The 27920-nt window shown below is 55.7% G+C and overlaps 1 protein-coding gene across 1 annotated transcript; it reads left to right on the top strand.

The window, feature by feature from the left end:
• The first annotated feature begins 635 nt into the window (after window positions 1-635).
• On the top strand, window positions 636-27441 carry OTOP1 (otopetrin 1). The gene is made up of 6 exons (XM_037126800.2): window positions 636-1038; window positions 9575-9711; window positions 12385-12443; window positions 18383-18513; window positions 20987-21918; window positions 27271-27441. The coding sequence occupies exons 1-6, from the start codon at window positions 636-638 to the stop codon at window positions 27439-27441; spliced, it is 1833 nt and encodes a 610-aa protein (XP_036982695.2).
• The last annotated feature ends 479 nt before the right edge of the window (window positions 27442-27920 follow it).

Genomic DNA, 27920 nt, shown 5'->3' with positions numbered 1-27920 from the left:
CAGCTCCGGAGAGCGCACGCCCCGTGGAGCCCCGGCGCTCGCCTCGGCCGCAGCCACGCCCCCCGCGCCCACTCCCGCGGTGGCTCAGGGCGACCCCCGCGCTGCTCCCAGCCTAGGAGCCGGCGGGAGGCACCTGTCGCTACCCAGGGCTTCCGGGGACACCGGGCGAGGGGCCCTGGGACGGGAGGAGGAAGACGCGAGGGCGTCAGGGAAGGGAACGGGGCCGGGGACAGCGGGCGGGTCCTGGCACCCAAGGACCCAGCGGGAGGACGCGCGGGCGTCGGGGCAGGGCTGGCTGCAGTCTGAGGCCTCAAGGGCTGGGCGCGGCCGGCGTGGGTCGTGGAAGGCGTGGGAGGGCTGCCTGGGGCATCACAAGGTGAGGAGAAGCGAGCAGTGCTTATCGGGAGCGCAAAACAGCCGGGGTCAGCCCGGGTCAGCCGGGTGGGGTCGGTAGTACGCGGACTGGGTGGGTGCCTTGGCCGAGGGCAGACGGACGCGAGAGGGGAAAGCCGGCACCAGAGGGGGATCTGAAGAGGGCAGCTGATTGGGAGGGAGAGGGCGTCGGGACAACGGCCGAGTCAGGGGCAGCAGGTGGGGGCCACCCCGGGACTGGGCTCCCTATGGGTCACTCAGCGATGCCCCAGGGCCAGGGGGCGCCTGCCTCTCCCCGGGCGGCGCGGAGCTCCCGGGACAGAAGTTCGCCGGCGCCCGCAGCCAGCCCGCAGCCCCAGATCCTGGCCCCGGGATCCCCGGAGTCCCCTGTGCCCCGGCGGGGCGCCGTCCGTGCCAGCGTCCCGCAGAAGCTGGCCGAGGCGCTGAGCAGCCAGTACGGGCTGAACGTGTTCGTGGCGGGGCTGCTGCTCCTGCTGGCCTGGGCCGTGCACGCCTCGGGCGTGGGCAAGAGCGACCTGCTCTGCGTGCTGACCGCGCTCATGCTGCTGCAGCTGCTCTGGATGCTGTGGTACGTGGGCCGCAGCACCGCGCACCGCCGCCTCATCCGGCCCAAGGACACGCACGCCGGCGCGCGCTGGCTCCGCGGTGAGTCTCGAGCGCCCGGCCGTCTTCCGCTGCATCTTTCCCGGCCCTCCCCTCCTGGCCTCGGTTCTTTCTCTTCCATCCGTAAACCCGCAGGAGGACCGGAGCCTCCTCTCTCTGTGTTGCGGCCTGTCCGCACCTCGCCTTGGCTCACTGCCCTGCGGGGGTTCCACGGACCCCAGCACGGAGGCCGCGTTCCCCATCTAGGCACTCCAGGCCTTCTGAGATCTGGCCCCAGGTGGCCTCCTTAGTTTTTTCTCCTCTCCTGTGCTCCAGTCCTCAAGGCTTTTCTTTCCGTCACTGCACTTCATACTTCCCTGACTTTGCATATTCTGTTCCTCCCTCCCCAATGCCTTTCACCTGCTCTGGTTTCCAAAACTGGGCTCCACCCCTCCCCCAACCTCTCCCCCATCCTCTGTGGTAATGTTTTCCTGCCAGGGTACACTCCGCTCTACTTGTTGACACTTCTGTCCCCTCTGCCAGAGGGGAGATCTATGATGCCACCTTGGGGCCTGGCTCAGAGCAGGTGCTAAGAACATGCGGTTGAGATGAACAAAGACACGAATGAGCAGTAAATGGTCAGGCAGTGGGGGGTAGACACGCGTGCTAGGCACTCACAACACACTGACCGAAACTTTGTGAAGACAGGAACCCACCTCATCCCCTCAAGGAGCTTTCGCCCTTAGAAGGGATCTGGACAGATGCAGGTCAGTGGGGGGAGGCAGTGGGCAGCGGAGAAGGCCCCCGTTCTGAGAAACCTTCTTGGGAGAGGCCAGGCCAGGTGCAAACGCAGCACTCGCCGACTTGCTGCTCAGGTTTAAATCGGAATTGGATGTCTCTCTCAGAAGGGTGGCTTTCACTCTCCTTGCATGACCTTGAGCAGGTCCCTTCGTCTGCCCACACCCTAGTTTCAGCGCGTGGGGGACAGGAGTCACGCCTAGTGGGACCGAAGACTGTTGCGCGCAGGTGGGCGTCCAGCACGCTCTTGCTGTCCTTCCCACCCGCACTCCCTCCGAATGTCTGCCCCTGTGCCGCCATCGCCCCCCTGCCCACCCCGTGGGTCGCGTCGGCTCTCTGTGGAGAGCTCTTTCGGTCCTGGCCCATTTCTGCCCTGTATTATGACTCGCTGGATGTGAGCCTGGTCGCCCGGATGGGATTCGAGATTTCTCAGGCTCAGGGGCTGTGCCCAGTTCATCTCACCTTTGGAGGAAACTGGGCACAGCTCCAGGACGGCCCAGGTACCCGAGATGGAACGGTCGTCTCAGGGAGGCCCAAGGTCTTGTGACTCCGTGAGTGGCAGACATCCAGTCCCACGTCAAACAGACGGAAAGGAAGAGTGTTTATTGACTTACACGGGCTGAAACAATGTTAGAAGCACAGGCTTTCTGACCTGGGCTTCCCGGAGGGGAAGGGTCCTTTCTTTGTTCCTCCCTCCCTTCCTGCCTCCTCCCTCCTTCCTCCCTCCTCACCCATCTCTTCCTGTCTCCTTCAGCCTTTCCCGACCCCCTTGCCCTCTCTCCTCCCTTCCTCCCTCTCTCCCCCGTTTTTCCTCACTTTCTCCCTCCTTCCTGGAAGGCTCCAAGCACCGGGGCCTGAGTAGGTGGGGAAGACTGGGGGAGCCGGGGGGAGGAGCAGCGTGAGGACGCAGTGTCAAGGCTGCCATCTGAGATGTCTGCCGGGCACCATGTCGGGCAGAGTGCATGAGGCAGCAGAGAGAGGGCACGTAGTCGGTGATCACCAAGTGGTGGCTGCTTAGGCACTCAGCAAGTTGGATAATGGAAGTGGTGCTGGCTGCGGAAGGCGTGACTTGAAGTCTCGGCTCTGTCACCATCCCCTTTCTGAGTCCCGGTTTCCTCATCGGTAAAATAAGACTCCCGGTTGCGTCTCAGGGAGGGGCTGGGAGATGTTGCATGAACACAGTTTGCAAAGCACTGTCCGCCCCTCTGTGGCTCATGAGAGAAGCAAGAGGCCAATTACCCCCAAAGAATGTCGAGACTCCATGGTGCCGAGGGACCCGCCCTCTGTCCTGGAGGAGACCGAGGTTTTCCCCGGATTCCCAGCTGGAAAGTTGGGTCCACTCAGCTCTGCCCCGGCTTCTGGGACGGCTTTAGAGGCCCGCAGCTCCGAGAAGGAGCCGCCCTGTGGAATTCTGGGCATGGAGGGTTTCAGAGAAAGGTTTTCGGTCTCGGTATGGGTCATGGGCTTTGCTCTGAGCAGGAACTACCCTGTCCCGCCTGCCGGGGATGAGACGGTTCCGACCGCTGTGGGCTGGGTGCAGAGTGTCCGGAGGCTTCGGCTGGAGTAAATCCCCAAGGTTTATTCGAGGGTCCCAGAGTTTGCAGCCTCAGAACACAGGTAGGCAAAAACCCAGAGGTGTTCCAAAGAAGGAAGACAGGTTCACAGCTCTCGAAAGAAAAGTCATGTCCTTGACAATAACCAGTCCTGTGCTGTTAGCCCCGGAGCTGGCACAGGACGGCTGTCAGTCGGATGTCAGGCGGTTTGGAGGGTGGGTGGCGGGGGCTTGGGTTGCATCCTGAGTCCTTTATGGGGGGCTATCTGAAGGTGTAACGTGGGCACACAACAGAGCCCTGGCCAGGTGGCTCAGTTGGTTGGAGCGTCAATCAGGATAAGTAAATCAGGCACCGCGGACTGGTGTATATCCTGGTATTAATGCAACACCGGGAAGTTCAAAAGTTCCAGTTCTCAGGCTACCTAAGACGACAAAAGGAATTGTTTCTTCATCCCTCACTGTTCACATTGCTAATATGTTAGCAGCTTGATTAAAAGGACTCCGTTTTATATGTGCCCTATCTTCGCTCTTTCCACGCTCCCTTTGGAACAACAACAAAAGCTGACCTGCGTTTAAAACTGTGGTGCGCACGATGGGTCGGGGCTCCAGCTCCTCTGTTTGCTAAGAGACCGGTTTCTTTTGGAGGAAAGGGCAGCAGCCTCCACCCCTCCCGCCAGTCCTGCGTGTGCGGTGAGCGAAACCCAGCAAAGAGCTGCTTCGCCCCCTGACACCCAGGCCCCGTTTCTGCTCCTGGTCTGCTGGAGGACGGCAGCGGTAAAGGTCGCCTCTTCTTGTCACTCGTTTCTGTCCCGTCTCAAGCCCGCAGAGGTGTTGTCAACACAAAATTATGGGAATGCGGACGATCAGAACAACACAGCTGTGTTTGTTGCCTACCTTTGGAACGCTGCCGCATTAGAAGCCTTGGCCCAGTTATTCGTCACGGTGACTGCTGTTTTGTGCGCCGTCAGCTGTTCACACAGTGCTTTTTTCTTAGAATGAGGCACGCAGGGGCGCGCCTCACAGGGCCTCTCTGTGCAGCTGCTGCGGGCCGTGGGCTGCTCAGAGCGCTCTGCCCATTGTCCCTCAGGGGCCTGGGAGCCACAGGGCAGAGTGCACTGCCTGTAGGTCAGCCTGTGGTGGCTTAGTGCTCTGTGGTGACAGAGCGGGAGCACAGTGTCTGTCCCCATGGGTGAGAAGGTGCAGTTGGCTGAAGGAGCTGTGTCTAAGTGCAGGTGGGAAGAGGGGCAGGGCATGGTGGGCATGGTGGCAGAGACCAGGTGGAGGGGCGGGAGACTGGGGTGGGGAGGACAGAGGCTGCAGGACACAAGGGTGCAGCAGTCCCCACGCTCAGGGAGCCTGCAGCCTGGCCGAGCAGCCAGGACGGACGAGCAGCTGCTCAGCGGGCTTCTGGGCAGAGGCAGCAAGTTCATGGCTGCTGGCCTGGGCTCCACTTGGTTTTCTCTGCTGAGAGCGCATGCTCCTCTTACTGGGATAGCCTTGCCCTGCCCGCCCCCCCCCCCCCGTTTCCTCGTCCCATCCGGCTGGGCTGCAGCAAGCCCGACGTCCAGCAAGCCCAGCTGGGGTCAGTTTTTCTTTTAGAAAAGAGTTCAGTGGAGACACAGTCAACATACGCTCTACGATTCCCCCACGCAGAGCCCACCACTCAATGGCTTTTAGTTTATTCACTGATGTGGGCAACCATCAGTCACCATGGCCAATTTCGGAACGTTCTTGTCATCGCAGAAAGGAACCCTGTGCCCTTTAGCCAACACCCCCATACCTGTGTTCCCCACGAGCCCCAGGCAACCACGGATCTACTTCTGCTCCCGGGGGTCGCCTGGTCTGGACATTTCCTGTAAATGGAATCATGTGACGTGCCGTCTTTGTGACTAGCGGGATGTTTTCAACCTCACGGCGACTCCTGAGGAGGGTGTCGTCACCCCCGTTTACCAGACCCGGAAGCTGAAGGGGCTTCAGAAGGCGGTTGAGCCCCCCTCGCCGGCAATACTCGAGCAGAGCGAGAAAGGGGCAGGTGGCATGGTGTTAACAGGTGACGGGCAAGGCCCAGTCCCCCCCTTTCATCTTGCTCTGTCTTCTCCATCGCACAGAAGGCCCTTTGGAACTTGCGGAGAATGACAGGGCAGGGCACGGGGGCCACGGCTGGGGACTTCTGTGGTGGCCGAGCAGAAACTCGGGCCTGGTTTTGTTCAGCTGCCTGGACTGCGCTCCCGTCCCCTGCCAGGCACTGGCTGGGCTGTGGTGGTGGCAGACGATGCTGCCCGCATGGCCCTGCACCAAAGGGGAGGTCGAGGGCGACGCAGACTGCGAGGGGCAGCCTGCTCCGTGGCTCTGAGCAGGCACCCCAGGCAGGGGGGCGCGGGGGGACCCTGGCTTCCTGCTCTGGGGTACTTTCACTTCCCCTCCAGTCCAACGAGGTAAGACCTTTAGAAATCGTCTGTGTCCTCCCTGTGCTCCTCTTGTCCCCTGGGACCCTTCTCTTCACCGTGAGACCTTTGGGAGCTTTTCCGCCTCCACTTCCCACCCAGTCCCACTGCAGTTCACTCCGCATCACAAGTCTTTGCAGAGTGTGTCAATCACGCCTTTCCGGACAGTGGTTCTTCCTGCCCTGGGGCCTTACGCCCCCCGTCCTGTCTTCTCTTCTGTTAGCCTGTCTATCTATCTAGCGGACCCTCCACTCACCCATCTCCCCCCCATTCCCCCCTTCCCTCCGTTATGTATCCATCCATCGCTATAATCTCTTGCCAAGTGTGTTGCTCACTGTTGTTCCCCCGGCCCCGCCCCTTCATCTCTGACTATGAGGACTGACTGGGTTTTGGTCAAAGCCCTTTGTCAGGGAGTTACGTGGGTGGACTCCGACCCCCCACGTCAGCCCCCACCCTCTCCCTCGCTCTGCCCTTCTTCATGGACTTGCTGACCTTTCTCTACTAATTCATTTTTTTCTGTCCTCCCCACGAAAGGGAAACTCACTGAGGCCACATACTTCTTTTATTGACGTTTTTATATCCCCAGTACCCTCCCCAGTGCTTGGGCCCTAGTTGGTGCTCAGCAAATAGATGTGGAACGAATTATATTTTGCCTGTCTTCAAACACCCTTCCGTCTTTTGCCCAGACAAGCCGGTGACGCCTTGGCTGGGAGTGGGATCTGGAGTGGCAGTCCTTTCCTTGCCGGGGACTCTAGCTGCTTGTCCTAGGGCTTCTGGTGTCCCAGACTGCGGATGAGAAGCCTGCTGCCCGCTCGCTCCCTATACCTTGTGCGCGTCCCAGCCGACGCGGGATCGTGCTGATGTGTGTTTGTTTCCCCTGGGAATCTCGTTGGCTTACCTTCGAGCCCCTGGCAAATGCCTCCTGCACGAGGGAGTCTCCAAAATATATATCTGTTGTGTCAATGTATGGACGAATGAATCCTCGGGTGGTGGGTGGACAAATGAAGAAAGGGCTTTGAGAGTGTGAGTGGGTGCCCAATGTATTTACCACGGCCCCTGAAATGTCACCGACAGAGACGTTCGAGACCAGCGGTTCTCTCGGTGGGATCCCAGACCAGCAGCATCAGCCCTGCCTGGCAACTTGTGAGAGATGCAGTTTCGGGGGCCCTGCCTCCAACCTGGGGGTGGAGCCCAGCTCTGTGTTTTAACAAGCCCTCGGGCTGATGTGTGATCCAGTTTGAAAGTCACTGCTGTGGACCAGTCTCATTTTACAGACGGGAAGGCCGAGAGTGGGAGCCGGGAAGTGACTTGCCTGGGCTCCCTGGACTGGTGCCCGGGTCCCCACAGCTCCAGCCTGTGATCCTGCCGCCAAGACCGCCTGCCTCGCCCCCTCTCGCTCTGTGTCTTTGTAATCAGCACAGACCACGCATTTGTCCAGCCATTTCAAAGCCCTGGGATTGAATCTCCCCTCTTACAAAGATTCTGCTTTCACTGGGGGTTTTCCAGGATTTAAAAAAATGTGACATGGAGCTATTTCTATAAGGCTTTGAGCAAAGGCCTGGAGACAGGCGATTGCATTCCTGTGCACGGGAGGCTTCTGGGCGGGGCTGTAATGTTACAGCTTGCAGTCGGCCCCTGCCCTTCGCTCTCGCCCCGTGAGCCCTGTCACTCACGATCCAGCTTCCTCCTGCTCCTGGGAGAGAGCGTGCAAACGGTGGTCAGTGTTGCCCGGAAGGGGGATTAGGAAGTTCGACGTTGATCGAGTCCCCATTCTTGCTAATTTTTTCCTCTGTTACAAGTTTATGTATTTTGTGCCTTCCTTTTCAGTCTTTTTCGTACATGTGTATTTTTTGTTTGTATTTATTTTTTTTGGCCCAAACCGTGCTGGATAGACCATCCAAGGAAGTTTTCTTTTCCATGGCATGCGCTAGAGACACTCTCCACAATGTTACTTACTATAGAGCCCTAACCTCTCCTTTAAAAAATAAGCTGTCCGTTCTGGAAAAGTTTCAGGTTTACAGATGAGCTGCAAAGACAGTGCAGTGAGTTTCCGTACACCTCTCTGCCACACTCCCCCATCTCTGTTCTTCAGGGGACAGAATTTCAGGACTAGAGGACTGAGCTTTCTGAGCAGAACAGTGACTCTTACGTGGATTGGTTTTGCAGGTGGGGTGGGGGGAGCGTCTGGAGGCCTCTGGTGCGTCGGCCAGTCTGTTTCTTGTATGTCATGTGTCAGATCCTGGGACGTGCAGGGGTGGGGCCAGTGACAGGACACTGTACTGCTTCTAGCTTCAGCTTATTAGGCCGAGAGTAGAATTTATCATATGCCTCATTTTTTTTGGTAAAATATACATAACAAGACTTACCAACGGAATCATTTTTAAGTGTCACGTCCAGGAGTGTTAGGTACATTCACACTGTGCAGTTAATTTCCAGAACTCTTTCGTCTCGCAGAGCCCTCTACCCACTCAACCGCAGCCCCCGCTCCCTCCGCATCCGGCCGCCGGCCACCGCCATTTACTTTCTGCCTCTCCGAATACCCACTCCGAGGAACCTTGGACCAGGGGAGGCATACAGTGTTTGTCTTGGTGACCGGCTTGCTTCCCTTGGCATGATGTCCTCCGGGGTCACCTGTGCTGTTGCCTGTGTCAGAGTGGCTTCCTCCTCGAGGGTGGACCTACTGCACGGATGGACCCTGTTTGGTTCGGCCATCCGTTCATCCGTGGTCGGGCATGTGGTGTGCTTCCACCTTTGCGCTGCTGTGAGTGATGCCGCATGAACACAAGTGCAGAAACGGCCCTTTGCACCCTTGCTTCCGGGCCAGTTCGGTGCGGACCCAGAGGTGGGGTTGCTGGGTCACCCAGAAATACTACTTTTATGCACTGTTTTCCACAGCATCTGCAGCATTTTGCATTCACATCAAAAGTGTGCGAGTTTCAATTTCTCCACATCATCGCCAGCCTTGTTATTCTCCCCCTCTCTCTGTCTCTGTCTCTCTGTCTCTGTCTCTCTGTCTCTCTCTGTCTCTGTCTCTGTCTCTCAGAGTCTCTGTCTCTCTGTCTCTGTCTCTGTCTCTGTCTCTGTCTCTCTGTCTCTGTCTCTGTCTGTCTCTGTCTCTGTCTCTCTGTCTCTGTACCTCCCACCCCCTCTCTGTGTCTTGCTCTCTCTGATAGCGGCCACCCTGCATGGGCGCTGCTTTTCATTTGCATTTCCTTACTGATTAGTGACGTTGAGCATCTTTTCACATGTTAATTAGCCACTCGTTTTCTTTGGAGAAACATCTACTCCAGTCCTTTGCTCAATTTTTAATTGGGTTGTATTTTAAATTGTATTTTTAAGATAGATTCTGGATACTAACGCTTTATCAGATATGATTTTTAAATATTTGATGGAGTCCTCTGATGGACAAGGGTTTTTTAAATTTCGATATAGTTCCAGCGTCTATTCTTATTTTTGCCGCCTGTGCTTCTGGTGCCTTGGCCAATAACTGGTTGACAAGCCCAACGTGGCGAAGACCTGCCCGTGCCTCGTCCTGAGAGTCTCATGGTGTTAGGTTTTGCGTTCACGTCTCTGGTCCCTTTGGAGTTCACGTTTGCACACGGTGAAAGGTGTGGGGCCAGCTGACCCTTCCGAAGGTGGGGTCCGGTTTCCCTGTCATGGTCGTTGAGACGACTGTCTCTCTCCATCCAACGGCCCGGTCATCCTCGTTGGAGACCACGCGACCACCCCCGGGAGGGTTTAAGTGACCTGACTTGGAGTGGTCTCGGGAAGGGCGGTGCTGACCTGTGCGTGTCCCCTCATTCAGGCAGCATCGCACTCTTTGCCTTCATCACCGTCATCCTGGGAGGCCTGAAGGTCGGGTACTTCGTTGGATTTTCCGCGTGTCTCTCAGCCACCGAAGGAGTGTTCCCCGTCACACACACGGTCCACACGCTGCTGCAGGTAGGCCACGGGTGATTGTTTGCGTGACCGAGGGCGCGGGGGGGCCCCGGGAGGGATCGGTGGGGTAGCCCTAGGGGAGCCTCCGTCCACCTCGGAGGCTCTGTCCTTGTGAAATGGCGCCCGTGTCCCTGGGCCGTGGTCGTGGGAATCCTACGAGGCAGAGCCCGTGCCGGTGAAGAGGTGGAAATTCTGCGGGGCCAGACTCCCCCGGGAGGGGCCGGGGCCGTTCCAGCCTCAGCGTTTCATTGGGCTGTGTAACGACTCACACTCCCGACCAGTCGCCCACCGAAGGCCTGCAGTTCGGTGGTTTGGTACGTGTGTGGGCTTGTGCAGCTGTTCCCACAGGCCAGTTTTGAACAAACTCATCACCCCCAGGAGAAACCCTGAGCTGCCGTGGTCACACCTGTGGGCCATGGGGACCCTTTTATTTTGTTTGCCTCCTTGTGGACTAAAAGCTTTCAGAAACGTGTGAGAGGTCCTGTCTGTGCATCGGTCAACTCGGTGTGGCTAGGAAGTATATGTCATGAAGGCCTTTTAAACATACAGCTTCGAACCAGAAAAGTGCCGCGTTGCCGAGGGGCTCGGGGGGCGCCCCAGTGTGCCCCCCGTCCCGAGCAGAAATCCCTGGTGACGGCTGTGGGAGGGCGGGTCCCTGCGACTCTGATAATAGAAGCAGTGGTTACGATTTCTGTGGCACCTTTCCTCTGTCACTTCCCGTTGCGCATCCACAAGACCAGGTGTTGGAACGCCCTGCTCACTTCTCAGGAAGGGGCTGCAGGGCACCGAGGACCCACGACTTGTCCAAAGTCACGGCCAAGTCACAGTGATGATGACTCTCTTCCATACACGTTACCCTGTGAGACTGTGAACTTGGCCCAGGGACGCTGTCATTGCTCAAAAGATTTCTGGGCTCCCAGTTGAAGAGCATCCTTCAGGACCGAGTTTCCGCCTTGCTGGGACGCCAACAGCGCCAGTTAAAAATGCTTTTATCCAGAGCGGTCTCCACTTTGGACACACCCGTGACTTCAAATGCTTCTGGGGAGTGAACATATGTCACAAGCGAAGCTCTCTGAGAGGGTGGTCGGGCGTGCACGGCAGCGGCTTGGCTCTGGATGCGGGTGGAAGAGGGGACCAGTTTGAAGGGGTCACCTCCCAAACTTCAGAATGTGACTCTAGGTGGAGAGAGGGTCTTGGCAGAGGCAATTTGGGCTAAATGAGGTCATATGGGTGGCCCCTGACCAAATGTGGCTGGTGTCCCTATCGGAAGAGGAGATTAGAACATAGACACACACAGAGGGATGACCAGGGGAGGACCCGGAGGAAGATGGTCACTACACACCAAGGAGAGAGGCCTCGGAAGGCCCCCACCTGCCAACCTTGATCTCAGACTTCTGGCCTCCAGGACTGCGAGAAAACATATTTCTGTTGAAGCCGCTGGGTCTGTGGTACAGTGTTATGGAGGCCCAGCACGCAGGAGTTGACCGTCTGTTCGTCCTGGGGAATCAGATCCCCTCATGACGGTCTCAGAGTGGTGCCGCCGACAGCCTGGAAGCCCTCCTGAGACCTGAAAGAGCTTCCTCTGCCCTCCCTCCTTCCCCTTCCCTCCCTCCCTCCTTCCCCTTCCCTGCCCCATTATAAAAGCAGCAGTTAGGTAGCTGTCTAGCTTAGAGTTCAGTGATCATTACAAATGGACTTAACTGTTTCCCTGTTGTTTTAAACTGTCAGGCATTTCAAGAATCACGCCCTGAATATGTTTTCCTAAGCAGAATAGTCAGCCTCAGGTAAAACGATGGAGAAGAGATAGCATGCATAAGCGTGTTTTTGTCTTTTGTGCCGTCTGATTTTCTTTTTATAGCACTTAACTGAAAAATTAAGATTAAAAGTGCCCACCAATTGTGTCTGGCACAGAACAGGCGCTGGGCAAGTGCTCGTTTCTAAAACAAGGCCCAGGCCGTTGCGGGAGCTCCGTCATGCCCCGGATGTGGCCATCGCCGAGCGAGCTGGCTGTGGGCAGCGTTCACGGGAAATGTGCCCGCTGCAGCTCCACGCAGTTGACCTGGGTCATTTTAGTAAATTGCTCAAAATACCCTCCGGAGGGGTTCTGACATCATCCCCACCTCACAGATGGGAAGACAGATGCAGGAAGACCCCTGACTTGCCGAGGCCAGTTCTGGCGCACAGGTCCAGTCACCACTCTCAGCCTCTCCCCCGTATTCTGCTGGTGACCGAGTGGCCAGGGGACTGGGCAGTAGGTGGAATGAACTGAAGTGACCAGCCCAATTGAGTTTGTTCTGCATTTGAAGCACCCAGCCTTTGGTTTTCAGCTGCTGGCCCAGTCACTGTTCAGAGGGTGGCATAAGCAGGTCACTGGGGGTGACCACAGGCAGGCTACTGGTCCCCAGACACCCTGAATCATCACGACCCCATTTCCTCCTAAACCCGAGGGCTCCCCTCTGATGCTCATGGCCGTGCTCCCTGAGCCCTGTCCCCACCGGGGAATGGCACTGCCACCCGAGATGAGCACAGCGACTTGCCATCCTTGGGGTGGGAGGTCCCAGACGTCCCCAGCATTCACCACACCTGTTCCTTAAGTTTTAGAGTTTCAGACATGTGCGAATACAGTGACAGTGTCCCACTGATGCGTCTTTCTCTTCTCCCCTTGTTTCCGTCTAGGTGTATTTTCTCTGGGTGCATTCAAAGGACATCATCCAGTCTTTCAAAACACTGGAGAGGTAAAGGCCATGGCTCCTTGCTTCACTGCTGCGCTGGGTGTTCCGTGGACCAAACAAAACTGGTCAGTGCCGTCCTGCTCGGGCTGCAGATATGAGACCACCACTCCCCTGCATCCTGACAAGCAGATCCCCCACGAGTGCCCAGAGAGGTGGCCCTCTGACCGTCAGTCCCTTTCTGGGACAGCCCTGGAAGGGTGGTGATGTGGGTCTGAATTTTGGCTCCACCTCCTTAGACACTTCCCCTTTATGAGCCTCGGTTTTCCTCATCTGTAAACTGGAGACGCTGGCAGAGCCCGCCTCCCGGGACTGAGTGAGACCGAGGACACAGCGCTGGGGCCTTGCACACGCGGGGCTAATGCGAAAGACTGATTTATGTGTGGCGGCTGGATAGAACTAGTTTAATAGACTACTGAAGCGGGAGAAACTTACACCAACCTCATTATGCACAAAGGATCGGCTCCAACAAGCTGCTAGGCACTTACTGAGCTCCTACCGTGTGCAGGGCCTGCTGCCCGCACTGTTGGGACATCCCAGGGGGGCGTGTGCCGTTCAGTCCCTGGAGTCCTGCACTGACCGGCAGCCTGTGTTATCCCCTGTGCAGCCCCATGCAGTGGCCTTGGCAGTGATCTTTAGCCCCAGTCTTCACACAAGAAGCCCCATCTCCTGCTCGGGGCGAAGCAAGGGAGGGAGGAGGGGGGAGGGGTGAAAGTGGGAGGGGAATGGAGATATGAGGTCATGAGGACAGAATAGGGACAAGTGAGGTCCAGGCCCCAGGAACCCAGAGAAGATGGCTTTAATGTCCCTTCAAGCAGGACAAAGACCTCCCCCTGCCTCACATTTAATCCCTTTGTGGATCTGTGAGGGTAACTATGGTAACTTCGGGTGCGGCAGCAGGTTCCAGCAGGTGAGGGGCCATCCCCCTGCTCAGCCTCCCAGTCCCAGTTTGTCCTGGCTCTTCTGCTGGGGAGGCAGGAGGGCAACTATGCCCCCTGCTGTCCCTGCCATCGGCAGGCTGGGCTCTGCCAAGGCTGAGCGTCCTTGGGATTTTGTTCTGGGTCATGGGTTTGGCTTCGTCTGCTCCACAGTTATCCTCTAAAAAGTGCACTTTACTTCCCTGATGAAACTTGGAGGGATGGAGTAGAATTTAAAATGACCGTGGTGCCACTGTTATGGACCAAATGTACTTGTCCCTCAGGGCGTGTGTAGGAGCCCCAGTGTGCTGTATTTGGAGGCGCGACCTGTGGGAGGGGATTGGTTGTGAGCCTGGGGCCCCCACGCAGGAATCAGTGTCATTATAAGAAGGGGAGGGGGCAGCAGAGCTCATGCACACTGTCCGCGTGCTTCCCGAGGAAAGGCCTCGAGAGGACACGAGGAGAAGGTGGCCATCGGCAGGCGAGGGAAGAGCCCTCTCGGGGACCCGCCCCTGTCGGCACCTTGGTCCTGGACTTCCGGCCTCTCCAAGTGTGAGAAGGAAATGCCTGTTGTTTGGTCGGAGCAGCCGGAGCTGACTAGGGCGGCCACCACCCAGACGTGACCGCTGGGAACGTTTTGGTCCATTTCCTGCCAGTCCTTTTCCCCCGTGAATAGATACATCTCGTTCCTTTCTTCTACAGCCGTGGTCCTGCTGTGGTTCTGCTTGTGTGTTTTAGTTCGCTGTCGACCTTCCCTCCTTCCCCCACCCCCGTCAGCCTCTCTCTACACCGTGACCTTGCCGACTGCACAGCTCACCACTGCCACAGTTCCCCTAACCTACGCCCTGCGGTGCTGGCCAGCTGGTCGTAACGGTGTCACAGACTGGGGGCTCCAGCAGCAGCAGCTCGTCATCTCACAGTTCTGGAGGCTGGAAGTCCAAGGTCAAGGTGGCAGCAGGGCTGGTTTCTGATGAGGCTTCTCCTGTTGCCTGGCAAGACGGCCACCTTCCCACGGGGTCTCCACACGTCCTTTCCTCTGGGCAGGGAGGGGAAGGAGGAGGCAGAACACTGGTGTCTCTTCTCCTTCCGAGGACACCAGTCCTATTGCATCAGGGTCCTTGTGGCCTCACTTCACCTTAATGACCTCCTTAGAGGCCTCATCTCCAGTACATTCCCATTAGGGCTTCACCGTGTGAATTTGGAGGGACACCATCCGTAACACCTGTTGTTGGACAATAATCTTTCCGAATATTCAGTCGTTATTATAAACAGGACTGGGATGAACATCTTCAGTCAGAAATATTTCTGAACGTCTCTGGTGATTTGCATGGGTCCGATTCCTGGAGGTAGGATCGTTGGGGAAAAGGTGGGATGTTTTTGGCAAATGCTTGTTGGGCCCCCGTCTGTCCCTGGGCACTTCTGGCTGGAGAGAACGAACTCCCCGCTCACCAAGCGCTTTCTTTTGCGTGTGTTACGTGGGAGGTCCTCTCTCACCACAGTCCTGTTGGTTACAGACCGTAGGTGTGGTCACGGCCCCATGCAGCAGATGAGGAAACTGAGGCTCAGACAGTGAAACAGAAGTCCAAGGTCAGGCAGCCCAGCCTGCCTGGGCCTCGCTGGGCGGGACCAAAGGTTGACCGTCAGTTCTGTGGCGTCGCAGCGACTTCAGGGGCAGCCCGTTTGCCGGGTGCGGCCTTTCTCTTGGCTTTAGTCACTTATTTAACCACAGCTGCAGGGCACTTGGGTCCGTTCCCCTCCAAGGAGAAAGGGGTCTTTGTGTTTGCTTTCTGGACCTGTGCTGCCCCAGGTGGCGGCTGCAGCTGCCAGCTGCAGGTGACTGCAGAGCCCTTGAATTGAGCCTGGTTCAAAACGAGATGCGCTGGGGCTGTAAACTACATGCCTGATTTAGAGACTAGCATGACAAACAGACATAAAATATCTCCCTAAGATTTTTTGGTGTTATACGTTGTTGTCATAGTATCTTAGATATATTGGATTTAACAAAACATTGTTGAAATTATTTTCGCTTGTTCCTCTCTGCTGATTTTTAAATGTCGCTGCTAGAAAGTGGAAACCTACATGTGCGTGCCTTGACTGTCTGTGTTTGGACAGCGCTGCTCTAGGCCATGTACCCTGGTGTCGCCTACCGGGGGCTTCCATCTGAGGGGCTCGGAGGGGCAGGCCACAGTCCTGCTCCGCCTTGCTTGTTGAGTGATTGGAAACAGTCTCTGCCTGCCTCTGGGTTTTGTCCCTAAACAGGACAGTGAGTGGCTTGAACCAGAGATGCATGCGGCTTGATGTACCCTGTGAAAGGTTTTCTTAGGCTCTGCCGAGGAAGAAATGACAATCAGCCACAAAGTCAGGCAGTACAGAGCTTTATTGGGGTTTGCACACTGGGGCAAGGTTCCCTGGCCCACAGAGTGGGGCTGGGGAAGTCACGCCCAAGCAGGGAATGTGGCGGGGTTTTATTTTGGTTGGCTGTCTTCGTGGGAGCTGGGGATTGGTCCCCTTTGAGCAAAGTGGCCATACATCATTGGTGGTTCTCCTGGGGCTCAGGTTGCTATGTGGATAAAGCCCGCCCTTTCTGCTCTCTGGTTTGATGTCAGCCGTCTTTTCTGGGTTGTAGTTCAGCTGCTGTTTTACCCTACCCCGCCCATCTTAACACCCTGTTTTGCTTGAAGGTCCCAGTGTTAAACATTTTTGAGTTACTCTTCAGCTTTAGGGGTAGCTTTAGGCTCTCCTAGAAACAGTGGAAGATTTGGCAATGCCACGTGGGCATGGTGACGAAGAGCTAGATTGGAGTGGGAGTTGTGCCTTTAGAGGGCCCTTGTCCTCTCAGTTTGCCACAGTCCCCACCACTCCCTGATGTCACCCTCTACCTGCTTTCTCCATCGACATTTTGGGCCAAGCCCTGAAGGCGTGGGAAGTTGCCTACCCTGGATTTACTGTTTCCTTCTAGTCGTTTCAAACAGTTTCCCACTGTCCTTTACTGTCAGTATATTTATGGACTTTGTCCCGATCCAAGAATTCCTCTTACTGCTTGGAATCGTTTTCTTTCCCTGAGGGTGAGGTTAGTGAAACAGTCATTTTGGAAGTGGAGCTGAAAATATAAACTGAGATCAGAAATGGCTCCTGGGAGTCTTCTCTTTTTTTGTGGTCTGGGGTTATCGGATCCAAGCAGGAGAAAGGCAGCCTGGCATGAGGAAATGTCGTTCTCCTTGAGTTTGGAGGATAATTTCCAGATCAAACCAACAGCGGGGTGGCAGTTCACAGGGAGCTCACAGGCAGAACAGTCTGCAGCCACGGGTGGTCCCTGCAACCCCTCCTTGGGCTCAGTGGGTCTGGACTTGGAGACCCGCCATTTGGACAGGGAAAGAGGAGAAGAAAGGGGAGCGGTGTGCATTATAAGTCAAAGAAAGCCAGCCAGCCTGAGGCAAATGGCATTGTGTGCATTTGTGAAAGACTCTATACAATGCCTCCTAGACACTCCCTGGGAGGCTGGCCCCAATCTATAGCAACTTGCAAGTGAGGGGCCAGCAGGTGCGCAAACACTGGCTCAGACATCCCTGGGAGGCTGCTTTCTTCCCCAGTGGTGCCTGGACAATTCGGGGCTGGCAAAGGAAGCAAGGGTTTGCCTGTAGGCTGGGCTGCTTTCTTCCCCAGTGGTGCCTGGACAATACGCGGCTGGCAAAGGAAGCAAGGGGTGTAGGCTGGGGTGGAAACTGAGAGGGGAGACAAGGTCAGGGTTGAGGACCCATTTGCACCATTTTCCTGCAGACGGATCATGGACAAGGGTGTTTTCCGTTAGGCAGGGAGGGGGCGTGTTTCATCTGGGCCTCTGCTCTCCAACTGAGGAGCGATCTGTTGCGAGGAGTGCCCCTCAGATCTGCAGTATTTGCTGCACCTGCTACATGCAAGGCTCATTGTTAACTACCCTGGAAGCTACCCATGTGCATACCTCTTAAACAAGCAGGCAGGGGGAGACTTTGCAGGTTTTGAAGCATGCAGTGACCCCCTTGGAACCATCTTCTCTACATATCGCCCCTCTCTTCCCCAGAGTCCAGGTACACCTTCCACTTCACCCCTTTTCTTCTTCCTCGGGAGGCCACATGGCATGGAGGTGAGGGCAGGACCCTGGGGTCAGACTAATATAGCCCTGCCGCTTAATGACTCCTCAAACCCCACGTCACTGCTTCCTCTATCTGGGACCATGGCCTCATTTCTGAGCCTGTCAGAGACTGCAGAGGCTCAGCAATGTCACGGAACAGGCTTTTTGTGTTTTCACTCTGCCATCCTCAGTGGTTTAGGGTTTCACCCCATGCTTCATAGTCACATTATAGCTGTCAACACTCCAGCATTCATGCCTATGTTCAAGGCTAGGAAAAAAGGAAGAGTGACAGTAAGTTGGCTTTTCTTTTTCTTATCACATTCATTAAGAAAGCAGAGGCTTTTCAGTACCTCATATCCCACTGGCCACATTAGCCACACCTAGCTGCAAGGGATGCCAGACAGCAAGTCTCTGGCTTGATTCAGTGTCTTTAGAAGTAAGTGGCAAGGCAGAGGGGGTGATGGTGATCGTTGGGTTGGCCAACCAATGGTAAGAGCATACCCAACTCTCCAGATTTCCAATGTAGCCCTTTCATCATTCCTTCATTGATCTCTTCCCTTCCAGAAGAAAAGATTTGGGGGTATGGTAGGGTTGGTTGCCTGCTTTAAACAAATTTTCATCCCTGTGTCCCTGATTTCAAGGTGGTTTCTTTTCATCCAATAGACAATGGGTCGAATACTGGCATGTTCAAGATTAAGGCAGAGTGCCAAGACTGTGGTTTTGATAGTTCCCAGGGAACTGTCTGTCCCTCGTAGCCAGAGGACCCACCCAGAGACTGAGCTGCCAGATGAAACCAGAATCCTGACTGAGAAGGAGGCCTGTGTGTGTGTGTGCGCGCGCGCGCACAGTGTCTGCGTCTCGCCTTATGGGGCTGGGAGGGTCCCAGGGCTGCTCAAGAGCTGAGACCTTGTGTTTTTCAGATTTGGAGTCATCCACTCGGTGTTCACCAACCTGCTTCTGTGGGCCAATAGCGTCCTCAATGAGTCAAAGCACCAACTGAACGAGCACAAGGCACGGCTCCTCACCCTGGGCTTTGGAAACATAACGATAGGTGAGCGGTGGGAGGGGCCCTGCCACCATGCTGGAACATTCTGGAAACCTCCAGGGACCAGAGCAGTCAGAGATGGAGGCGCAGGCTCCAGAGAACCGCAGAGCCATCTGGCTCCGCATGAACCAGACAATCTTCTGTTGTTGAAGGTCTTTGAAAATCTCCTGAGCCTTCCCCCTGGCTCCATAAATAGGGTGTGCTGAGCGTAATTACAGGTTTCTTCAGTGACTCGGGGGCTTGTCAGAATCGCCCTTTTCATAGTCCAGGTTAGCACGGAAATAAATGTCTTTGTTTACAACTATGCAAGATTGACGGTTGTTTCTGACTATGTTTAATTAAGCCCTTCTTACCAGTTCTTTCTACTGAAAGTATAGCTTTTAAAAATGCTTAGACATCTAATGATAGGTTTTGTTCCATTGGTTTTACTTCATCTGAAGTTTTCGTTTAACTCTACTCTGCTTATAAGGTTGGTGCACCTTTGTTGGCCCTTGTCCCTATGAGAGAGCGTTTCGCACTAAGCCTTCCATTTTCTTCCAAAGTCCCTTGGCATTTGTGACCTGTCCCTTCTCCACGGGAACACTGGTGTTGAGAGGAGTGTCGGTGAGAGGACAGCCCAGTGTCCTGGGACCTGGATGCCTTGGGTTTGGGTCTTGTTCCCATCCCATACTAGCCGTGTGGCCTTTGGGAGCCATTCAGCCTTTCTGAACCCCCCTTTGCAAAGTGAGAGCGCCCGGGCTGCGTACTTTCAGAAGCCCCTCCAGACTTACTGCGCTACACATCTATACCAGCTGTGGGGGGTTATGAAACCCGCACCCACGCTCATCTCCCCACCTCCCCAACCAGCAGCCCCTTTTGGGAGGGTCCTGCTCTCTTCCAGCCTCATTGCCTCGCTGGTGTCAACAGCAGTAATGGCATTGACAACGATAACAAAAGTTTTGTTGAGTATCTGCAGAGTGTGCCTGTACTGTTGGCTCGCTAATTCTTGTCCCCACACTCCAAGGTAGGCAGGGTGGACCTCGTAGGTGAATGAAGCCATTTGGTCACAGGGAAGTTAAGTAACTAGCCCAAGACCACACTGTGACTAAATGATCAAGCCAGGATTTGGACCCTAGCGATCTGGTTCCAGACGCCCCCGTGAAAGAGGGGGTTCGATCGGTTTCTTAGAAAGGACCCCATCAGCTCTAACACTCTGAACCTTCCCTCCTGGTTTCTTCCCTCCTGTCTGCATTGTCCCACACTGCCTACGGGGAAGGGCAGCGTTCTGCAAAAGTGAGGGGGGTGAAGCTACCACGGAGCTCCTCCAACTGATTTCACACATCATATGTGTGCGTCATAAGTCACAGCAGTGACAAAATGCATGGAAATAAATCCACAACGATACCGACCCAGAAACCCAGTTAAATGAGTTACCATTTGGCTGTTTCTTTGTAGTGTGCTCTTTATTTATTTATAGTTGAGATCACATGGCATGTATTTCATCTTTGTTTGGACTACAACCTAGGGTAAGAAACGAACTTTACATTACAACCCAAATGCACACACACCTGTGTGTGCACATACGTGCGCTGTGAATAGTAATATATCAGAGACACTCTCAAAGTTCTAGTGTATTTAAGTCCACTCATTCTGCCTGTTCTATTCCATTACAACTCTATTCTGTGAAAAATTGGTGGCTACTTTCTAAACTGACTTTACCACTGAATGCCGGGTTGCGATATGCATTAAATATATTGGATATAGAATTTGTTCTCATGTTTTTCTCACCCTTATTGCAATGTGATTATTTCCTTGTGTCACTGAAATACTACTTGATTAACTCCTAATCCATTGTGCAGATGTGCCAAAATCCACTCAATTTCTGAATTGTTGCACATCGAGGTATCTCTGTCCCTTTCTCTCTCTCACGCACACATATGCACACACATTTTACAAAAAACTCACACAATATTAAGTGTCAATTATATCTCAGTAAAGCCAGGGAAGGGTACACATAAGTGTGTCCTTTACTGAAAAAATAGCAAAGAAAAATCAGCTGCCACTTTTCCTCCCAGAGGCGACCATTGTTAACATTGACAATATTTTCATTATGTCTTCCCAGACGTTTCTGTGTCTGTCTGTCTCTCCACTATCTGTAGATCTGTAATTTACAAGCACAGAGTCGTGCTCTGGCCGCTTTGGCAACAAGCTGCTTTCGTTCAACAATGTCTTGTGAATGTTTTCATACGTTGATAAGTACATTTCTAACCACCACACCATTTACGATGCGTTGTAATAGTCCAATGTGTGGACAGAATATGATTCATGTAATTAATTCTCTTTTGGTGATATTGGTGGTTGTCAATTTAGCCACGATATTAAACATGATAACAGCCACAAAATAAAGCTTTTAATTCTATGGGAAAAGCCAGGCGTGAGCCCATGGTGAAAATATGTCTTTGTGCTTTTCCGTGTCCCCGTGTGCCCCTCCCGTCCCCAGTGCTGGACGACCACACGCCTCCGTGTAACTGCAGCCCCCCGACTCTCTGCTCAGCCATCTCCCACGGTGTCTACTACCTCTACCCTTTCAACATCGAGTACCAGATCCTGGCTTCCACGATGCTCTACGTCCTGTGGAAAAACATCGGGCGCAACGTGGACAGTCATCAGCACCCGAAGATACAGTTCAAGTTTCACGGGGTCACAGCGGGCTCGGCCCTGGGCCTGGCCGCGCTGGCCGCCACCATAGGGGTGGTGGTGGTGTATCTCGTCCAGATCGGGCGCTCCAAAACCAAGAGCGAGTCTGTGCTCATCATGTTCTATCTGTACGCCGCCACCGTGCTGGTGCTCATGGGGGCCGTGGGCCTGGTGGGGATCTGGATCTACAGGCTCGACGAGCAGTCGCTGGATGAGTCCAAAAACCCAGCCCGCAGACTGGACGCAGACCTCTTGGTGGCCACCGCCTCGGGCTCCTGGCTGCTCTCCTGGGGCTCCATCTTGGCCATTCTCTGTGCCAAGGCTCGCCCTGCGTACACCTGGTACAACCTGCCCTACTCCGTCCTGGTCATCGTCGAGAAATACATCCAGAACCTTTTCATCATCGAGTCCACTCACCGAGAGCCCGGGAAGCTCTCCGATAGCATCAGGACCCTGCGGGTGGTCACCATCTGCAATGGCAGGGACGCACCCCTGGCTTCTTCTCGCCTCAAGAGCGGAGCTGCAGTCGGGGACGATGTGGCTCCCCAGGACAGCCAGATGCCACCTGCAATCGATGGAAATATGTGCCCGAGAGAAGGCAGTGGCAAAGGGGACAAGGGGCTGAGCTGGGAAGGGGCCCAGGGCCCGGCCGGCCGCCCTTGTTTCCTGCGGGGTAACGTCAAGAGGAGCGTCTTGAGGAATATCGCAGCCTTTCTGTTCCTCTGCAACATCTCGGTAATCTGCATCAAGTTATTTATTGTTAAAAAATCAATGAGTTTATTTATTTTTGCCCTTTCCCAATAAGGAATGGAGGCAGGTTGTAATCAAAACAATTTGCTGTGAGGTTGAAAAGTGAGGTTGGAATGCAGGTCCATAGTCTATAAGCCCATATACTGTGCATCCGGCAAGGGCTGGGACAGGGTATGCGCAGGGAGTAATAGGAGCGGGGGGTGCGGGGGCGGACTTGGATGAGTAGGGGGCTTGAGACGAGGACCAGTCCTAATGTGAAGTGCTCCTTGCTGCAAATACGGAAAGTCTGACCAACAGTATCCTCAGTCTTTAAGACAAGAATCTGGAGGTTGGCTCCTGGGGTTGCCTGGTCACCCGGGATCCAGGCGCTGTTCACCTTCCCACTCGACCGTGTTTGGTGTGGTGCTTCTTGCCATGTGGTCATATAATGGCTATAGCAGCACCGGGCATCACGTCTGGTATGAAGACAGGAAGGAAGAGGAAATAACTGGTGCCAGGCAGTGCCTTTCCCATGGCCGCTCTGAGCTGCAAGGGCGGCTGGGGACTGGATGGTTTGCTCTCCAGCCTCTGTGGTGGAAGGTAGGGAGGTAAAGAGAAGTCTCGGTCAGTCACTTGGTATCGTCCGCTTCAGCCTCAGGGAATGGTTGGAAGCGTTCCTGGTAGTCAGGGCCAGGAAAAGACTTTTGGGCAGAGGGCACGGCATGTGCAAAGCCACAGAGGCAAAAGAACGCATGGCCCATCTGAGGAGCACCTGATAGTGTAGCCTGAATCCCACACATGAAGCAGAGCAGCAGGGTGAGCACTGGGGTGAAGTGTCCGTCAGGGGGTCAGCTCCATAAGCCTGGCCGAGGCTGGTCTGCGTGCTGGGCGCCCTTTCGTTTTGTGTTTTGGAGCGATGCCCTTAGTGGCAGTGGGTGGGCAGGATGGGGAGAGGCGAGACCAGAGCAGCAGCCTGGGTCAGAGCCCCTGCAGCCGCCCAGGGAGGACATGATGAGAGCCTGAACCAGAGCAGTGGTGGCAGGGATGGAGAGACGAGAGAGGGACGCACAGCGTCGTGCGTGGTCGGGGTTTGTTCTAGAGCATGTGGAAGGGTGCAGGGCTTGGTGAAAAGGAGGGAAGCCGCCATTGGCACCCCACAGGCCTCTGCAGGGACTGGCTGCTGGGGTGTTGGGGGCGTCCAGCCGGCGGAGCCCACCCTCATCATGGTCGGCGCCCTGCCGTGAGCAGAGATGCAACCATTGCCGCCATCCTTCTCTACACTTTTCTGACCTTGCAAAACCGAGGTTTTGTCTTCAGAAAACAACTCTCTGCTCTCCCCACCCCAGCCACCAGCCTTCTTTTGGCCTCTGAGTTCAGTGACTCCATGTAGCTCACGTTGGTGGAACCACACGGAACTTGTCGCTTTGTGATTGGCTCATCTACTTAGCATCATGCCCAGCAGGGTCGTCCAGGTCGGAACGAGTGCAGGGAGGGAGGTGTCGACAACAAGGCCCCACTTCTGACTTGGGTTCCTGGGTAGCTGGTGATGCCAGCGATGGAGCTGGGGACTCTGAAGGGGCGGCAGGCTTGGGAGGGGCTCCAGGGGAAGGAAGATGGGAGCGCAGCGCTGGACACGGTCTGTTGTAAGACATCCAATGGGTGCGGCCAACGGGCAGCTGTTTTGGTTTCCTACTGCTGAGTAACAGGGGATCCCAAAGGTGTGACCAAACAGCAGCCACTTTATTGGGTCTGAGGACTGTGTGGGTTGGGAAATCTGGCAGGGCTCGGCTGGGAAACACTCCTGGTCCGGGTGTCCACCGAAGCTTGTGGAACGGCTGGGCTAGAGGTCCAGGATCCGGTGCCTTGGGTGCAGGTGGAGAAAGGCCGTGCTCTGCCTGGACCCCTGGCTGGGGCATCTGCACGGAGACTCTCCGGCATGGTGGTCTCAGGGAAGGTGGACTTCTTACACGGTGGCCCAGGGCCCCAGAGCCAACCCTCCAAGAGACTGGGGTGCCAAGGGGAGGGACGAGGACCCGTTTCCCACTGGGGTGAGGAGCACATTACAGCCAGCGTGACAGCGGACAGAAAGGCCTGGGTTTCGGGAACGAGGTCCAGTGGCCTCTCCTGCCCTCTTCCTCGTCGTCTCTCTCCTTGTCCCTCTCTTCCTCCTGCCGGGGCCTGCTGGGGGCCAGGCACAGCTGTGGCTGATGTCACGGGACATCCCCGGGGTCTCTGGTCTTCCTCCTGTGCAGCTCAAAAACCGGATGGCAGGACTGGTGACAAACAATCAGATGGGAGAAGACCTTATAGGGACACGTGCTCTGCAGAGAGTAAGGAGGGAGGGTGAGCAAGACAGAGCCTGGGCGGCCAGTGTAGCTCGGCCGGCCGACAGGCAGGGAGGAGCTGGTCGCGAGTGTCCCCGGCAGAGGGAACAGCCAGTGGGAAGCCTCGGTGGGAGTGAGCCTGACTCCTTTGAGGAAGAGGAAGGTGGGCCACGCAGCGGGGCTGGGTAGGTGGGCGACAGGTCGGGGGGCCGGGTTGGGGGGTTGGAAAGAGATCTGCTAATGGAGGGGTTTGTAATCCCATGTAGGGGGTAGATTTTAGTTATGCTGTGAAGACTTTGGGGGCGTCATCAGGAGAAAGACAATCTCATCTACCTAAAAACTCACTCGGCCACAGGGTGGCAAATGGATCGCAGGGCAAACGTGTAAGCAGGGAGACCGGTCAGGCCGCTGAGGCGAGGATCTGGGTGGGGGCCGAGGGCCGTGGCCTGGGCAGGCGGGGGTGGAGAGGACCGGGGGTGGGGAGGACTGGCGGTGCCGTTCCAGAGGCGCGGTTGTCGGGACTCAGTGATGGGCTGGGCGGCAGGCGGGTGGTGATGACAGTCACAGGGAAAATGGGGTGACGCCCGGAGTTCTGACGGAGCACCTGGGAGGAGGACACTGCTGGTGCCATGGTGGGGGGTGGGCAGGTGTGTTGAGTGTGAGATGAACTCAGACACCCGAGCAGCCGGTGGGATCCGCGGGCCTGGGTTCCCGAGGGTGGGCCAGGCCGGTGATGTAGTGTGGGAAGTCGCGGTCTGTACACCGGGGTGTGTTGTTTGTAATAATGTGGTGGTGGGGGGGCGTTGTACAGACAGGACCCTGGGACTGACGGACAGGGAGGAGGCCCCAGCAATGGGCCTGGGGGCCAGCTGACATTAAGAGGCTGAGCCAAGGGGGGTGAGCCCGCCGGGGTGACGGGGAGGAACCAGCAGGGCGGCAGGAGGGCCCCGCAGGTCACAGAACCCAGGTAACACAGTGGGACAGAGGGGAGAACGCGCAGGAGTTCTGGACGGAGACGCCAGTGGAAGACACATGGGTCAGCTGCCTAGTGCAGCGTCAGAAATCACCCGCATGCTGAGCAACTTAAAACTGCACGCACGTTCCTTATTTCACGGTTTCTCTGGGTCCGGAATCCAATCCCAGCTGGGTGCCTCTGCTTGGAGCCTCTCTTTGGCCGCAAACTGCCCGTCGGGGCTGCTGTCAGTTCAAGGCTTGACTCTGGGTGGGGAGGGGACCTGTTTCCAAGCCCACTGTGTGGCTGCAGGCGGAGTCAGTTCCTCGCTGGCTGCTGCCCGGAGACCTCCCTCGGTCCCAGGCCATGTGGCTTCTCCATGTGTCGATCGCTTCCGCTCTTGCAGGATGAGTAAGAGGGAGTCCAGTGTCCTTTGTAACCTAATCTCAGAAGTGACATCCATCGCTTTGGGCGTATTCTGTTTGTTGGAAGTGAGTTACTAGGTTCGGCCTAACTCAAGGGGCTCCGTGAGGATGTGACTCCCAGCAGGTGGGGTCACCGAGCCTGCCTGCCACGGCCTGGGGTAGAGAGAGCTGCAGAGGGGTGCAGTGTGAGAAGCAAAACTGGGGGCTGAAAACTTGGGGGGAGGTGGAGGAATAGGGGCAGGGAGGCTGAGAAGGGGTTGCCAGTGTGTAGGTTCTCTGAGCAACAAAAACAAGAGGTCTTTGCTTTAGGTTTTGCAGATTAGTTGCCATGTTATCGTCCTCTGAGCCTTCTGAAACAGGCGGTCCAGTTCCCATCTTACAGATGAGGAAACCGAGGCTTGAATTCAGGTCTGGCTCCAAAGCATGGTTCTTCCCCCTGATCTGGGGGATGTGGGCGGGGCCTGGGCTGCCTGTTTATGCTGAGGACAAGCAAGAGAAAGGCCACAGAGCTCACAGCCCAGACCTGCGTGGCCAGGCCCTCTAAGCACCGTTTTACAGAAAGGCGACCTCTCCTGCAGGCTAACACCGTGGGCCTGGGAACACAGAGAGAGTTCCTGCCCAGACTGGTTATATCAAGGAGGGCTTCCTGGGAGCAGTGGTGTCTTGGTGTTAAAGGGAGAAACCTGGTTCTTCTTGCCAATGCAGTAAAGAATTATAGAGCAGTAAGACTATTAGCATACAGGAAAAGTTTATGAGTGCTAAGTTCTAATGGGGGAGCAAAAGCAAGTGTGGAAAGAGCCTGGTGGCCAGAGGCTGAGTAGCCAAGGGCCCCCCATGTGGCAAAAGGGCCAAGAGAGTCCTTTGTCTTGGGGACTTACACAGTGGGCAGGATGGGGGTGAGGGGGGTCCATATTGATTGACAGGTAAAGCTGGTGCCGGCTTTCCCCTGGGAGACGTGACTACCCAAACACAGGTGTGCGTGGGGGTCTGTTAGCCTGAATCCTTATCTCGCTCCAGACTCCATTTGTTCATTTTGCATAGGAGACGTGAAGGAAGGCAATTAAGCAAAACTGTTTTATACACTTTTTCTTTGTGCACTGTGGACCCACCACCCCCTTCCCCTTCCAGGCCTGGGGATGAGGAATACATGGCCTCAAAGTTTTCCTTTTCCCAGCTAGTGGAGATGCTACACGCAGACCTCCAAGGGCTTCCCCCGCCCGCACTATCATGGTTCTGCTTGTGTTGTTCGGAGCGCCTGGCAGCCCAGGCTCAGGACTGCTGGGTCAACGCGTGAGACATGTCTCCCTCCTCCTCCCTGCCTCTGTTTACTATGTATCCTACCTAAGTGCTAACGGCGTTGCCTGGCAACCAGGATGCCAGCTGCTGGCCAGCAACAGCAGTGCTGTCTCCTGTGTCATCGGGACTTGGAGGAGGGAGGACTTAGCAGAGGGAAGCCAGGGAGTCCTGCTAGAGGACCAGGCGGGAGCAAAGCCATGAAGACCCGGGAAAGAAAGGCGCGTCTGGGGACTGGGCACACCCTGTGGTGCAGAGGCTGCTATCGCCGTGACAGGTGTGACTGTCTCCCCATCCGGGAGGGCACCCGGGATTTGTTGGGACCTCCCAGGTGGCAGCACTGACGGTCCCCCTTCTCTTGCAGCTGTGGATCCCGCCCGCCTTTGGCTGCCGCCCCGAGTACGACAACGGACTGGAGGAAATTGTCTTTGGCTTTGAACCCTGGATCATTGTGGTCAACCTCGCCATGCCCTTTTCTATTTTCTACCGCATGCATGCAGCTGCCTCCCTCTTTGAGGTCTATTGTAAGATATAGTCCCGTCCACATCCAAGGCTGGGAGAAGGCGAACAAGAGGACCCTCTGGGGCCACCCGGGAACGAATGGCCAGGCTGGGCAAATGCTGCCTTACCAATGGGAGAGGTCTGCCTTTTGTCTGCGGTGCTTGGGTTTCCTGGGGGCTGGCGTTGCCCACTCCCCTGGCGGCACGTAAACAGGTTAGGTCGAAACCAGTGAGGTGGCTGAACTCTCTCCCAGTGAGGTAGTTCTCATCAAACCCAAATTATTTTATCTCCTTCTAAATGGGGTCCTCTGGTTTTGAAGAGTGTGATCCCAGTTTGGAAAAAGTTTTACCCAGCTTGCTTTTCATAAAAAGCCTTTTCTGTGTGCAGTTTATCGTGTTGCCACATTCGGACTTTGACTGACCCCTTGGGTGGGCTAATCGCCCCTAGATTTTATTCTTCCCAGAGCTGGTGAGTGTGGGTACCATCACCTTTAGTGGATATAGTACTTTCTGA

This window comes from Artibeus jamaicensis, unplaced genomic scaffold (assembly GCF_021234435.1).
Source record: "Artibeus jamaicensis isolate MK-2021 breed Jamaican fruit bat unplaced genomic scaffold, CSHL_Jam_final contig_76, whole genome shotgun sequence".
NCBI classification, from domain to species: Eukaryota; Metazoa; Chordata; class Mammalia; order Chiroptera; family Phyllostomidae; genus Artibeus; species Artibeus jamaicensis.
The sequence above is the reverse complement of the archived record's forward strand: the minus strand, read 5'-3'. Positions and strand labels throughout refer to the sequence as shown.